The sequence below is a fragment of the Anabrus simplex genome, chromosome 3 (assembly GCF_040414725.1).
Source record: "Anabrus simplex isolate iqAnaSimp1 chromosome 3, ASM4041472v1, whole genome shotgun sequence".
Lineage (NCBI taxonomy): Eukaryota > Metazoa > Arthropoda > Insecta > Orthoptera > Tettigoniidae > Anabrus > Anabrus simplex.
The window spans coordinates 143,414,306-143,430,932 of NC_090267.1; the positions used below are offsets into that span (position 1 = coordinate 143,414,306).

The 16,627-nt window shown below is 37.8% G+C and overlaps 1 protein-coding gene across 2 annotated transcripts in view; it reads left to right on the forward strand.

Annotated features, from left to right (window-relative positions):
* Positions 1 to 16,627, forward strand: part of LOC136866081 (FHIP family protein GK23746) — a 607,505-nt gene that overhangs the window by 509,351 nt on the left and 81,527 nt on the right. For both annotated transcript variants that reach the window (XM_067142738.2, XM_067142740.2), the window contains one exon: positions 5,550 to 5,676. In XM_067142738.2, the coding sequence (XP_066998839.2) occupies positions 5,550 to 5,676 (127 nt within the window). The remainder of the gene's footprint in view (positions 1 to 5,549; positions 5,677 to 16,627) is intronic.

Genomic DNA, 16,627 nt, shown 5'->3' on the forward strand with positions numbered 1-16,627 from the left:
AAAATTGAAAATTCATACTAATTTTGCATTTTGGGTCACAATTCACATTTTTTCACACTTCTATTTATGGGTAAAAATGATTTAATTCCACATTAGAATTACCGTAGGCTTGGATTAAGTACAAGATTCAAAAATTTGCATTTATTGTAAATGCAATATTTTCAGGTCCCTATAGATTTGTTATTTTCTCCCCAACGTGCATTAAGACATGTCTTTTCTTTAAGGTTAGGGGCCCCCACCTCAATGTCAAGTGTGCAGGAAAGGGGAAATACTCATCTAATAGTCGAAAGAATTAACAATCCCGCCAGAAGCATGCAAGCATGCAAGCCAACGTGTTAAAGTGCTAAAATTCAAGAATTTGTCCTTGCTAATGTTAAGTATGTGTGTCGGCATATGCTTGTTAATGTGTAATATATTTTGATTCTCAAGATGAACTCTGTAAGCTGAGAGAAAGATGCGAGACAAATTTTTTTTTATCACATTTGCTATTTTTTGTATTTTATTGTTTACTTTTGAATAAACATGTTTTCCTCTAAACTGACATCATGCTTCACCTTGTATTATTTATAGCTATTAGTCGACCTCACCGTGTCCATTTTAGTTGTATGTTCCACATCAAATCCAGGGTGTAGATATTTAAGTTTTTTTTTTTTTTTTTTTTTTTTTTTTTCATTGTTCAAAATGAACACGCCTGGGAGTGGATGACAGTCAACCTTTTGGTGATTGGCTGATATCAGAATAGATTCCAAGATAGTAGTGTTGATATGAGTGCCAGCAGAATTTTGCGGATGATGTTATTCTGTATAGAGTAATAAATAAGTTACAAGATTGTGAGTAACTGCAAACTGACCTTGATAATGTTGTGAAATGGACAGTAGCCAATGGTATGATGATAAACGGGGTTAAAAGTCAGGTTGTGAGTTTCACAAATAGGAAAAGTCCTCTGAGTTTTAATTACTGCGTTGATGGGGTGAAAGTTCCTTTTGAGGATGATTGTAAGTATCGGGGTGTTAATATAAGGAAAGATCTTCATTGGAGTAATTACATAAATGGGATTAGACTCTAACATTAAATTCACCCTCGAATCTGAACACAACCAAACTCTTAACTTTCTAGACTTAACTATCACTAGACATCCTTCTTCTTTATCTTACAAAATATTCAGAAAACCAACCCAAACAGCAACCACAATACGACAAGATACTTCGCACCCTCAAGCACATAAACGTGCTACTTATAACAGCTTAATTTTTCGTGCCTTCAACACCCCTATGTCTAAGAAAGATTGAAATAATGAATTGAACACCATCCGTAACATCGCTAAATTCAATGGCTTTAACAACTCCTTCATAAACCACATCATCAACAAATTCAAACACCGTCCTAAAACCACTTTATCTAAAGACATAACAAAACCAACTGCATTTTCCACTTTCACTCAAGATGCTTATAAAATAACTAATATTTTTTAAAAACACAACATGAAAATTTCTTTTAGAACTAACTATAGAAATTTGGATATTTTATACAACTCTAAATCACTAAATAAATCTAATGCTTTTTCTAAATCTGGAGTGTACAGATTCAAATGTAACAACTGCAACTCCTCCTACATCGGACAAACTGCCTGCAACTTCATTATCAGATACTCCGAACATATCAACGCCATTAAATATAATAGATTCTCCGCCATAGGACAACACATACAAGACTCCAACCATAGTTTCACCAATATTGAAAAAGACATGAAAATACTTAAAATCATAAACAAAGGCCCCCTCTTAAACACTACTGAAAATTGCTTTATTCACCTTGATCAATACTTCAACCCTAATTTCAATTTAAACGACATTTCTGAAAAACCCAATATCCTTTTCGACTTCCTAATTCTTCTTCTCAGAAATTCTAAATTTCTAAACCCCAATTCTATTTTCCATGCCCTACAAAGTTCCTACCCACATTTTCTACCTCCAATAACCCACCCTCCTAACCCACCCTAAACTACCCCTCCTTCATCTATCTCCCTATCTTATCTTTCCTCAACACCATTTAATTTCAATTTCTTTTATTCTTATCTTATTCCACTATTCCTCTTCCTCTATTAATTTATTCTATCTTTTCTTTTAAAAAAAAATTCCACCTTCATTTCGGTTCTTCTCATTCATACTCAACTCCTGTTTTGCACCGTTTTTGACTACTTCAATCAAGACCTGAATTTTTTACGTTTTAAAAAATTGCGCACTGTGCATATACATTTTCATTTGTTTCCGGTATTGCGCTTTTTACTATATTTTTTTCTCTTCACAATTGTTTCTTCACGTCAACTATTCTAAGCATTCTATAGGAGCACAATTACTTATTCAATTATATTGAATTGTATTTTATTTATCTATATAATTACTTTTCCGCGACCGAGGAAAATTACTGGATCTTCAAGCTATTCTCCATTTTACTTCGGCGTTTGAAACCACAGTGCCTAATGTTGAATGTGTCGCGCTGATCACCGGGAGCTGGCAAGTTGCTTCAATGGATTTACTCGTCTTCAACTCCTGCACGATTATGGATCATCGTTTGTGCTCGATTGTGATGTGACTTTGTGCCTGACAGTGTTTAAAAACTGGCTCATTTAACCGCTCTCCACTATTCGTAAACATTGTGGGACTTTGCCAAGCGCTGCGTGTGCCATGCTGCCGCTCAGAGAATTGTGCACTGTTTTCTTTTATGTGAACTTGCATTTTACTTCTTCTGAGTTTTACAGTGTCTACCCCCGTTCATTTCTATATCGCCTCTTCTACTGATCCGAACTGTACTTGATCTTTCATTTCCTTTTCCTAGGCATTTTTTTTTTCATATTTTAATCGGCTGATGATGACCTGGACTAGGGTCGAAACCGGTACCATTTCTACTTATTATTAAATGGGAATGTAATTCACTACATTTCTTATTCTTTTGTATTGAATAGGTTGAATCTCTTTATCAATTATTTCAATTTTAACTGTAATGTTCCGAGCTGTCAGCGGAGAAATGGAGTGGAATGACATTAGTAGGCGAATAAGTTTTCGTGGCGTCTTTAAAAGTAGGAAAGATCAAAATATGAAGATAAAGTTGGAATACAAGAGAACAAATTGGGACAAATATTCATTTATAGGAAGGGGAATTAGGGATTGGAATAACTTACCAAGGGAGATGTTCAATAAATTTCCAATATCATTGAAATAATTTAAGAAAAGGCTAGGAAAACAACAGATAGGGAATCTGCCACCTGGGTGACTGCCCTAAATGCAGATCAGTATAAATTGATTGATTGATTGATTGATTGATTGATTGATTGATTGATTGATTGATTGATTGATTGATTGATTGATTGATTGATTGATTGATTGATTGATTGTGAAACCACGTTGATTGTCATTTAAGCTCACGTAGCCACATAGTCGTGTATCTAATATGCGCTCTATTACTCTTCTCACTAGTGAATAGATGTTTATTGGTCTCCAGTTATTTAGATCCATGGGGTCTCCTTCTTTATGGATGAGCACGGTTCTAGCTCTCTTAAGAATCTCGGTCACGTTAACATAGTTGCAATCAATGCTATAATTTCGTAACACGTGTCACGTTTAAGCGCCCTTATCAGTATATGGTCTAGGCCAGGGGATGTGTTGATGGCTATTTTCTTGTTTGCATACTATACTTCTTGTTTAGAAATGACTGTATTCATTGTATCTTCTAATTCTACAAATTCTACTTAAGATGTGTGTGAAGTATATGTTGGTCTTTCCAAATCATTAGGGATTGAAACGTGAGAGGAAAAGTAGTTGTGTATTGTATTTATATCTACCTTGCGGACCTCTTTGGTGTCATTGATTGCCGTACGTACTGCTTTTCATCTCTGGTTGTAATATAGGTATTGAGTTTTTGGTATTCATACTTTTCACGACACTTTATTCTATCTCTCTTGGTCGCCCTTTCTGGATTGCTTGATTGCATAAATTTGCGTTGATTATTAAGTAACTTTTTTCTCCGCCGTGTCTCATAAAATTTAACTGCCGGGTGTTTTGGACGGGAAAGCTGATGCTCGGCTTTGGATAAGAATTCCATTAATTCTTTGGTTTGATTACAGAAGTCATTGTCATGACCGATGTACTGGAATTCCAACTTAAATTTTTGCATCTTTTTTTTAATGTCTGTGTGTTTTGATTTTGCATAAACATACTGTGAATATTTTTGTTGATATTACCTAGAAACAAGATATTATCATTTGAAAGGGGTGCATGACCACTTATCGCTGATTTCAGTTCGGTCTGCTTAGCCAACAGTGCAGTTCTATGTTCTTGTGGATGAGATCAGCTAATGTGGATGCTCTGTCCTAGCTTCCCTTTATAGAGTTTACCACAATGTGGACAGGCTGTGGCGTTAACAACTTCATCGATGATAATCTGAGTCGTCGTGTTAGGTGATTTGTCCAAGGGTTCCAGTTCAGGAGTTAATAATGGCACAGTATTTAATATAGCCGTATATATAGTATATTAACTTATGCTGTTATGATCACTAATTACCAACTGGGCAATTTGCATATACCACCGCAGAACATGATATCTAACAGATATAACCCAGTATTAAAGCATTGACCATATGATAGGTATTATGGACATGGGACCTCGCTGGACTTGGTTAAGGGAAATGGGCACTTGAGTGGTCAGTGTTTTCATTCATTGTTATACCTTGATAGTGTGATTGAGGCTATTAAAGAGGCCTATTTAATATTAGCACCATCAGTTAACAGCATCATCATCCAAGGCTCATCATATCAGATTCTGTAGTCTAGGAAACACCAGATATGTACTGTGGAGTTCCTATATGAATCATGGTTTGTATGGCAATTATGTTAAATCGGACAAGATGGCTGACACTTAGGGCAAGAATTTCTGTTCTATCTAGTTTTAATTATGGAATGATTGAAGCAAATCCAATATGGCTGTCAGTTAGGGCGTAGAACTTTCACAAATATAACCCTAATAACAGCAAATAAAGATTGTAAAACTACTAGACAACACCAACTCAAGGTCAGAAGCCACGAACATCCACCGGAAACCACAACAAAGACAACTTCTGGCATATAGATCAATATATTATGCAGCACAACTTCACAACAACCTTTGCCACAGAGATTCAGAAAGTCAGAAAGAATGCTTTCCCAGAACTACATGCAACACATGTTAAGCTGACTGACATATAATTATCTGCTTTACATTGATTACTAGTTTCCTTTGTATAGTAGGTCTACTGTAGGAACTCACCATGCATTTGTTAAAATTCCTGTGTGCAAAAATATAATCAATTATTACTTCAGAAATCTTATTTAAAAAATTCTAGTTTTCAACTTTTGTATCTTTTTGTAAATCATTGTCGTCATCTTTGGTAAATTTCGGTACTTTGCTAGTGTTATACAATTGGGTGAAAGTCATGAACTGGACTACTTTTGTTTTTGTTTCCAACCTTCATCATATATGTACAGTATTTCTCAGCTAATCATTATGTTTATGGTTTAGGTGAACCCAAAAGACGGAGTTTCTCATCCACTCTTTCTTCTGTATTTCGACGTGCCACTCAACCCACGAGCCCTCAGACTATTCCTGAGAATAAATTGGAGAGTACACCGGATGGAGGAGGGTACAGGTGAATATTTATCTGCACATTCTTACAGTAATTTTTTAATGAATGTGCATTCTTTATCCTCTGTTAAGTAAGGACATTTTTTTTTTGCATTTTAACCAACTTCACTTTTTTAATTATGTAATGAATTATGGAAAATTATTTATTATTTTATAATTTATTTACCATTCTGTCTCCCTCTTCAACCAAGGTTTTGTGTACTTGTCCTTTGAAATTTGTGATCCATATAATGTTCTCCTTGTATTCCCTGCTTCCCTAAAGCCTGCATTGAATTTGTTTACCATTATAAAACAAGAGTGAGGTCGGCTTAGTTCCATAAAAATGTTAACACTCATAATTGACATCAGCAATATGCAGCTTGAAAGAAAATTCATAAAGGTAACAGTGTTCTCCCTAGGACCTTTCTAATGGGCGCACCCGGCTATCATAACCTAGATGTGTGCTAGTGACATAATATTTCAAGTTGCGTTACGTTGCACCGACACATATAGGTCTTATGGCAATGATGGGCCAGGACTGGAAAGGAAGCCGCTGTGGCCTGAATTAATGTACAGCTCCAACATTTACCTGACGTGAAAATGGGAAACCACAGAAAAGCATCTTCAAGGCTGCCGACAGTGGGATTCAAACCCACTATCTCCCAAATGAAAACTCACAGCTCTGCGCTCCTAACCGCATGGCCAACTCGCTCGGTTTACTTAATATTAATACATATTTGAGTCATTATGTGTTCCAAAGTAAAATGTAAATACTGTTAACTGGGGAACCTGTGCTGCTCTGCAGCATTTGTTATAAATAGGTCAGATAACGTGCCTTAATATAAACTTGTTCCATGTGCTGCTCAGGTACTTTTTTGAACGTCTACATTTAGGATTTGTATTACCTGATAATTATTTTTGAAGTGATTTTTTTTTTTTTGTAGATTTCTTTATAGTGACATTGATCATTTATAAACATTTCTTTAAAAAAATTTTTAAGTCCTGCCGACACACGCAAGTCTTATGGCGACGATGGGATAGAAAAGGACAGAGTGGAAAGGAATCGGCTGTGGCTTTAATTAAGATACAGCCCTAGCATTTGCCTGGTGTAAAAAATAGGAAATCACGGAAAACACTTTCAGAGCTGCCGACATTAGGATTCGAACCCACTATCTCCCAAACGCAAGCTGACACCCATGTGACCCAAGGGCGGCCACTTGTTCGGTTTTTTAGACCATTTTAAGCTTTAAAGTTATTGTTGTGTGTTTCATTTAAAATTTCAGTTTTAGATTATTTTGATTCATGTGGAGCTCTGTCCTTGTGGCAGCCCAGATTGTCTGGGAAATAGAAATCCTTTCAAATAATAAAAATAAGTGATAACTGTATGTATTTGCATGTTGCGCTATAGATATAGTGTACATGATTCCAACTGTCATTGGGACTGTCACCAGCCAGCCTAGAGAACCCCAGAACTGTGAATTCAGTATTGATATTGATAATTTTAGACATTTTCTTTCTCATTCCTTACGACCCGCATGCCGATGAAGGCTGAAATTGGACTTAAACGGCATCCAGATTGTCACAATTCATCTCAGTGACCCCGAAGAGTATGGATTCAACACTAATATTGGCCATTTTCAATTATTTTTACATGTTACACCCTGTAGGGGTGCTAGGGGTGTCGTACACCTCACAATACTTTGCTCCAGATAGTCGTATGTTTATCAAGTTTGGTTGCCAGTTATGCTGGAACATACATACATACATACATACATACATACATACATACATACATACATACGTACATAATCTCGGTCATTTTGGATATTTCGTTTTTCACCCCTTGTCACTCCCCATGCCAATGGTGCCTGAACTTGGACTTAAATGTCATCCAGAGTGTCAGTCACTATTCATCTATGAATTCAACACTAATATAGGCTGTTTTTTTTTATTACTTTTCCATGTCACTTCCTCCCCACTCCACTCCTAGGGGTGCTAGGTGTGTCTTACTCCCTCTGTATTTCTCTCCAGATAGTATTAAGACCTATGTGTACCAAGTTTGGTTGAAATTGCAGGGTTTCCTATAGTCGCCATCATTTCTAATTGTTTAGCTTAGCCGATATCTTTACATAAACATATTGCTCCTTAACTGTGTGCAACCCGCTAGTCAAATAATGTATTGCAGGCTAGGGTAAGCCTTTCCCTTCAATTATTGGAGTGATCATTTAATGATTTGATTTTAGTATTACTTGAAGTTGACTGAACTTAGGGACCTATCAATGCCTGATGATTCACTGGTAGGTAGTTCCGGAGAGAATAAAATGAAGCAGATCGATTGAGTAGAACGGACAGACGGACTGGACAAAACTGTTTTTAGTAAACTCATAATATGAAAAATGAAATGAAAAATATTCATTATTGTCAGCATAATTGCACAAGTTACATCGGAGTTCAAATGTTTAGCTTATCACGTAGTGTAGTGTCTGTGTCTGGATTAGCATGGAATTGTATGCAAGCACTCGATTCCGTGGGACATAACAAACCCATCTGCAACTCCGCAGCAACCGAGTGATTATGAACAAGCAGTAGAACACTAGAAGTTCAAAATACTCTGTTATATCTTCTTCGTGATAACACTAAAATAGTTCAATTTTGCAGTTAATGTTTATATGTTTAATATTACTGTTAATGTACTGAGGGAAATAAATTGAAATTTGATCATAACTTTTTACGTAGTATCCCCCACCCGGCTACCCATTCCTGCCACCCAGCTGACGAAAATTTCTGAGGTGAACACTGGGCAACATCAGCAGTGGGTTTTTGCTATCCAATACTGTATTCTTTATGTAATATGATCATTTTACAGAATCTTGATCAGTTTAGTATTGCAATTTGGTGACTGACACTCATCCTTGTTCCATACCAAATGTGGAGTCCCCATTATTGTTTATCACCATCATGGATGACATAATGAAGAACATCAAGAAAACCTCTGGTGAATTTAATGCAGTTGCTTTCACTGTTGACATGATCTGTGGAGAAACTGAGGAACAAGTACAGCTGAGACTCGATAAATTGAAGGTAATGTTCCAGAAATTCAGTCTCAAGATAAGCGAAGCAATTAACAGAGATGGATATCTAGCGAACTTCATGCTAGGAAACCATCCACTGGAAAGTGTGGAAAACTTTTTTCATACTTTGACTGTAATTTCTCGAAACGCACTGGCCACAAAGAAGGTGATGAATAGAGTGCTTAAGATGTCCCATTTTTACCAGCAAGTAAGAACACTCCTCTGGGACTCAAAAGTACCAAAAAAAACAAAGCTCCACGAACCTGTTACGCAGGCATAGCAGGGGGAGAGGTGATACTCCCACGTGGCGCGTCCCAGGTGGCGGATAGGGGGATCCTAACCGGCTTGCCGGCGGACTTGAGGGAAATGAAATACCTCTCGCGGACCAAACACACACCCCCTGTGGGTGGGGGAGGCAGACGAATAATACACCCACGGTATCCTCTGCCTGTCGTGAGAGGCGACTAAAAGGGGCGACCAAGGGATGCTTGGATTAGAACCATGAAACTCCTTTTGATTAGTACCATCACGCGTGGAACACCATCGGTCGCTTTTACTTGCGAGTAGTACCACTCTGTTAGGTACTCCATATTTTTGTGATTCGTAGCACTCGAGGGGGGTTCAGTGTGGGTTTCCAGTACCTGTGAGTCGTGCCCGTGTGTGCAACACCACAGGTCTGGGCGTTGCCTGTGAGTTGTACCACTATATGAGCGACACCGTGGGTCTGCGTTGCCAGTGATTAGTACCCACTATGTGAGGAACACCACGGGATGCTTAGTACACCTAGGTGAGGAACCTCATCGGTTTGCGTTGGCTCTGAGTGGTGCCATTTTGTGAAAAACACCATAGGTCTGCGTTACCTTTACGACATACAATACTTGTGAGTAGTACCTTAATGCTTGGAACACCGTGAGTTTACGCTACCTTTGATTAGTACCGCAGCTCGAGAAATATCATGGTTATACTGTACTCGCGACTTGTACCATACTGAGGGCCCGTAGACCTGGTTTTTGGACCCCTTTAGACATCAAGCATAATCGATTCAGGACTGTGCTTTATAAGTGGTCCCTTGGTCAGTAATACTATTATTTATGACCGTTTTTGAGTCAGATCCACTGTTCTTTTGTTTGTTTGTTTCTTGTTTGTTTTTGTTATTTTTTGGGTTCATGTCCATCCATTCATTTTTCATGACATGGGTTCATGTCCATCCATTCATTTTTCATGACATGGGTTCATTTCCATCCATTCATTTTTCATGACATTTTTATTTATTTTGGTCAGTGGATTTTTTGAATTTTTTGTTGTCATTTCATTTCGTACCATTAGGGGCCGATGACCTCGATGTTAGGCCCCTTTAAACAACAAGCATCATCATCATCAAAACAAAGCTGGTGATGTTCAATCCATACTTCATACTGTTTCATGCATGTTTCAATACCATAGGTACATGTAACCTCACTAAGAAGGACTCATCAATGTTGTAGGCATCTGAGATGAAGTTCCTGAAGCCCACAACTCAAAAAACAAAACTGGACAGTTTAAGGAATGACATGGTGAGAAAGGTAGATGGGATTGAGACATCATTGTTAGATCGGTTCACCATATCCAGATTAAGGTGTTTCGGGTATGCAATGAGGATGTAGCCAACAAGGACAGCTGTTAACTTGGAGAGACATTTGACAGGAAAACGGGTAGTGAGAAGACCAAGAAACCACTGGATGGACATTGTAATGATGGGCTTTGCATACTAGGGAAGGACAATAGAGGCGTCATTAACAACAGTTCGTACCTCAATAAGAGTGGAAAAGGCTCGCCAACACTACGCAGGAAATTGGAACTGTAAAATGATGATCATGATGATGAATATCTATTCTGCATTAAATATTTTAAAGTTTTCTTCAGGTTCCAATGTATCCACCATTGGTGTAAATGCCTCAGAGTGCCTATAATAACTTATTATACTTTAAACCCTCAGTGTAATAAGTATATTTCATGCGGTTTTCTAATATGCTTTCTAATCTACAAAAAATAATTTTCTCTTCCTCTTGTAGTTTCTCACTTACTTGTTGCTTTCCCAAAATGTAAACTTGACAACACTAGTGTGATCTAGCTCTCCATTCTCATTTTTAACTTAATCACTGTAGTATACTATTTCTGTCCTAATTTTATCCACATTAACAAATTTATTGATTTCTTCTTTCATTCTTTCTTTCATTCTTTCTTTCTTTCTTTCGATACAGCCAACTTCGGGCTATGAATGCACCAGCTACCTGCCACGTTTCTTCCTAAAGGTTTCTTCCTTCTCTATACATTCTCTCCAAAGGTTCTTTAACCTTTGGCTCCTCCTTTGCCGTTCTTCCACTGAGATGTTCCGTGGTTTAGCAGGTCGTTTCTCTGGATTATCCCTCAGTTCTGCAACTTTCTGTCTGAAATTTTTCTATTTTGAATTTCTGTGGGCGTGATACCTCCTTCGTTGAAATCTTGGTGCATTTTATTCAACCAGCAGGGATGAGTTTTCCATTTTTCTTGAAGAACAGTTAATTTATATGCCCGTCTTTCTGGGCTCATTCTCTTCCATTGTCCATAAAATGTCAATCTCCTCCTCCTCATTTTGGTGGTTATCTTCTCAATCCTCTCATACACTTCCTTGTTGGACCTCACATGGAAGGTAAATTCTCCAGTGACTTTCTTTGGTCCTAAGATCTTCCTGAGGAACTTTCTTTCTTTTTTTCTCAATTAAGGGGTCTTCTATCTTAGAAAGTGTCACCGCTGCAATAGAGACATACTGGTGTAACTACTGTGCTGTTGTGTCTCAGTTTTGCCTTGAAAGAGAGGGATTTGGATTTGTAAGTATCCTGACTCAGTTTAAAAGCCAATTCTATGTTCCTAGCTCTTTCCTTCAGTGCTTCATTCTCATTACCATTGGGGGTTAGAAGTTCACCAAGGTACTTGAATTTCGTAGTTCTCTCGACATCTCCATATGATGTCACTATCTTACGGGTAGGATCAATCTTCTCAGAGTCCATGTATTTAGTTTTCTGGAACGAGATCTTTAGACCAGTCTTAGCAACTACTTCTTGGAGTACTTCCGTCTGCTTTGCTGCCGTTTAAAGATCGTCTGCAAAGAGCACAATATCATCAGCAAAGGTCAGGCAATCAACTGTAATACTGGTAGCTTTACAACCAATTCTCACTCCGTTTTGATAGTTTTTCTTAGCTAATTCCTTCCTCCATTCCCGGGTGACTTTCTCCAGCACGCATTTGAAAAGTAGCGGGAAGAGGCCACCCCCCTGTCTGAGCCCTGTTTTGATCTCAAACTTTTCTGAGAGCTCCCCCTTAAATTTTACTCAGGAGTATGTGTCCGTGAGAGTCTGTTGTATCAGAGGTATGGATATATCATCTAATCCATATTCCTTGAGAATATTGATAAGTGTTGTACGGTCTACAGAATCATATGCTTTCTTGAAATCTACCAGCCTCTTTCGTCTCATCGCCCTTATCATTATCAGTGATTTCAAGATGAAAATTGGTTCTGCACCCGAGCGTCCTTTTCGAAATCCTGCTTGGTATTCACCTAGCTGCTTGCCCAGATGAGGCTCCACTTATTGATTTATTACATTGTAATTTATTTATTTACTATTTATTTATTATTCTGCCATGTTCCTGAACTTCAATTTTGTTTTTCAATCCTCTGAATTATGTGATCCATTTTACTTTAGCAGATTTCTAGATATTCTCTCTTTGTCCATTTGATGCATCCCAGGAATCTACAGTGAGTTCACCTATTCTCATGAGAGGAGTAATACTCATAATGATATCCTTCATACTACAAGTGATATTTTTGACTAGACAGCTGTTTTCTAGGTCTAGAATGTGCTGACAGCTGATAAGAGAGTTTCCATTTGAGGAAAGACCTCACTACTCCACATGCCTTCCACCTCATAACAGCAGTGGTCTCTTTGTAAACAGATGTCCCATACTCTGCCCTTCAACTTGCCTCCCCTTTCCACTCAGACACACTGTACATGCGCCACTTGCAGCGCATTGGTGACAGACTGCTTGCTTTGAGACATCCTCCAAAATATAGTTTCAGTATATCTTATTATCCAGAAACAACACAGGTCTCATCTCATAGGTTTTATGCTCTACGTCATTGTTCAACCACTTGCACGGGTGATACTTGAAGTCTTGTCCAGTGGTATGCAACAAGATGACCGGATAACGTTTTAAAATACTAATAAAATCTTAAAATTATACGAAAGTGCTCATTTTAGAGTAAAAGGTTGTTGCATGGCTTCTAATATATAATGGGAAAATCTTCATAGGTCTGCCACCTACTGCCACCTACTTCAATTTGTGGTTAGAGAAGCTGAAAAGGTGTGATGCCTTTCTTCCTGCTTCTTCAAGGTTTTGTACAAGATAATGAACTCCAGCTTAATCCTAATGTGGTGGCAGACATAAGATACCACTGTCTCAAACTGGTTAAAGTTTTCACTGCTTATTACTCTGAAAATGTTGACTCTCAAGACTGGATCAGGGATCCATTTTCTGATTGATTTGCTTTGCCAGCAATGTGGACAGGTCAAAAAAAAATTATTTAACTTCATAAAAAACTACACTGATAAGACTGGGGTCAGACAAGGTGGTGGACTTTCTCCACTTCTTTTCAATTGTATCTTGGAATAGGTAATCTGAGGATGGAGAAATTAGCTGAACAAAGGAGAAGGAATCGAAGATCGATTTTGATTAGGCCCCAAACACAAGGGAGTGTATGTTGACTGTCTGGCTTTAACGAATGTCTTAGCCATATTTGCCAGCAACATCAGTTCAACAATCAGGAAGATAAACCTTCTTAAAGAAACAGCACAGAAAGTAGGACTACAAATCTCCTTTGAGAAGACAAAATACTTGACAACATCAGTGATGGTCCAGAATGGATGCTATCAGACCATGGAAAGATTGGAAGAGTCAAGAAGTTTAAGTACCTGGGTGAAGTAATCCAAGAGAAGGAGCTAGAACAAGTAGCAACCAATATCTGCATCCGGAAATTAGAGTGAGCATTCCTGTTGACAAAAACATCTATAATAAGATGATACTGAGTTTTGGAGTCAAATTAAGGCATTACAGCACCGTTGTTAGACCAGAAGGCTTATATGCTTCAGAGATATTGTGCATGAATTGGAGAGGACAAGTCAATCAACTACTTAAAAGAGAACACAGACAACTATGGAAGATCTTGGGCAACAGATGGATTGACGGGCAGGTTCGACTGAAATCCAATAAAGAATTATACAGCAAGATGGAACCGATAACAACAACAGTTAGAAAGAGATCACTGTTTTGTGAGCACATCTTCCACATGAATAATGACCGGCTCACAAGTAAAATCTGGTATTTTCTAAACCTAAAGGCATCTACGTTGAGATGGTTCCAAGAGTGTGAGAAAGCTCTGAGAGAGGTGGGCATTACAGAAGATAAAATCATTGACAGGGTTAGTTTCAGAAAGATGGTGAAAAGCTATCAGAGTTTTATGGTGGAGACAGAACCCAGAAGACAGAGAGGACCTTTACCAGAGGAGCGGAAGAAAGCACTGATTGATGGGCTCAAGAGATACTGGCAGGATATTAAAGCCGGCAGACGAACAAGACACAGACACTGAAAATGAGATTGGTTGTTAACACACAGTCCATAGATGCTTAATTCAGAAAACAAAACAAAAGACAAAATTAAAAACTACTCTGATACATGTCTTTTGGATTTAAGTGCGATGACTATTCCAAGCTCACCGAGAGAGCAGTCAAGTGATGTAAGCTGAAGTATTTCATTAGTATTACCCTTTTGTACCTCTTCTCTTCGCCTTTTGAAATGACAATATATTACTAACTACTTACCCAGCCATTAACAAAGAGTATATTACTGTTCAAAATACACTTCAGTTTTTAAGAGTTTGTTTTTCCTTATTGACTTAGAATTTATGTACTGGTGGTGTTTAAAAAAATGGAATGGGAAAGGTGGTACTTCAGACAAAAAAGTTGGGAAACACTGCTCTACAACATAGCATATACACATATTATATAGGAAGTAAGATTAACTTGTTAAACATATTCAGATATCATACATGAAATATTTTCTCCTGTAAGCTGCAAAATGTTTTCTGTAGTTTTTTCATGTTTTAGCTCTTACCACCCTGCTGCCTAGCAATACCCTTTGCATCATGTATTGCTTAACAGTTTGAAAAAATATTTTATAGGTGGTGTAAGTACATTATCAGGTTATTTGATTGTATTTGATGAATCAACACATTTACCATATGGGTATGGAGAGAAATGAGGAGGGAGGGAAGTTTGTGGACTTCTGTGAGAGAAATTAATAACTGTGGGCTTTATTTGATTCAGGAAGAACAACAGTAGGAAGATTACAAGGTATTACTGAGGAAACAGGAGGACAGAAACAATATTAGACTACTTTTTAATGCAAGAAAATAGTAAGTAAAGAAAAGATGGGAAAGGTTTGCACAAGAGTTGAAAGAGAGTATGCATAGTACCAGATTTGTAGAAAGTGTAAAGTGTAGACAGTTGTTGGATATAACAGCTCTGCCAGAAGTAGCGTTTGTCAGTGATCATAGAGTAGTAGTGGTAATAAAAATAGTAAAAAAGTGTGATTATGAAAGAAATGAGAGAGTAGAAAATAAAAGTACAGAAAATGGAAAATACAGAAGTAAACAATAAATTCCTGTATAATGCTCAGCACATGTGAGTGACTTATGTAAATATAAGTTTAGGTTATTTCACTAAATTAATGAAGATTTTTTGAAATGATCATGGCAATAGAGTAGCAATATTAGCAAAGATGATCTCTAAATAGCAAAAAAAAAAAAAAAAAAAAAAAAACGAGCTTGATAGCTGCAGTCGCTTAAGTGCGGCCAGTATCCAGTAATCGGGAGATAGTGGGTTCGAACCCCACTGTCGGCAGCCCTGAAAATGGTTTTCCGTGGTTTCCCATTTACACACCAGGCAAATGCCGGGGCTGTACCTTAATAAAGGCCATGGCTGCTTCCTTCCAATTCTTAGGCCTTACCTATCCCATCGTCGCCGTAGGACATATCTGTGTCGGTGCGTCGTAAAGCAAATAGTAGTAGTAGTAGTAATAGCAAAAATATACCATTGATGTTACCTTCACAAATATATTTTCACCAAACTTCATAATCTTTTCTATGCAGTTTGCTCTTAATTGTTATGTTAGGCTATTCGTATGACAGTATTTTTAATTTCAGGAATTCTTTGGGTTTAATTTTTTTATAATTCTTCTTTCATTATACATACATACATACATACATACATTATCATTATAGACTGTTATGCCTTTCAGCGTTCAGTCTGCAAGCCTCTGAGACTTTACTAAACGTCGCCACAATCCTCGATTTGCAACTAGTGTTGTGGCCTCATTTAGTTCTATACCTCTTATCTTTAAATAGTTAGAAACAGAGTCTAACCATCGTCGTCTTGGTCTCCCTCTACTTCTCTTACCCTCCATAACAGAGTCCATTATTCTCCTAGGTAACCTATCCTCCTCCATTCGCCTCACATGACCCCACCACCGAATCCGGTTTATGCGTACAGCTTCATCCATCGAGTTCATTCCTAAATTAGCCTTTATCTCCTCATTCCAAGTTCCCTCCTGCCATTGTTCCCACCTGTTTGTACCAGCAATCATTCTTGCTACTTTCATGTCTGTTACTTCTAACTTATGAATAAGATATCCTGAGTCCACCCAGCTTTCGCTCCCATAAAGCAAAGTTGGTCTGAAAACACACCGATGTAAAGACAGTTTCGTCTGGGAGCTGACTTCCTTCTTACAGAATACTGCTGATCGCAACTGCGAGCTCACTGCATTAGCTTTACTACA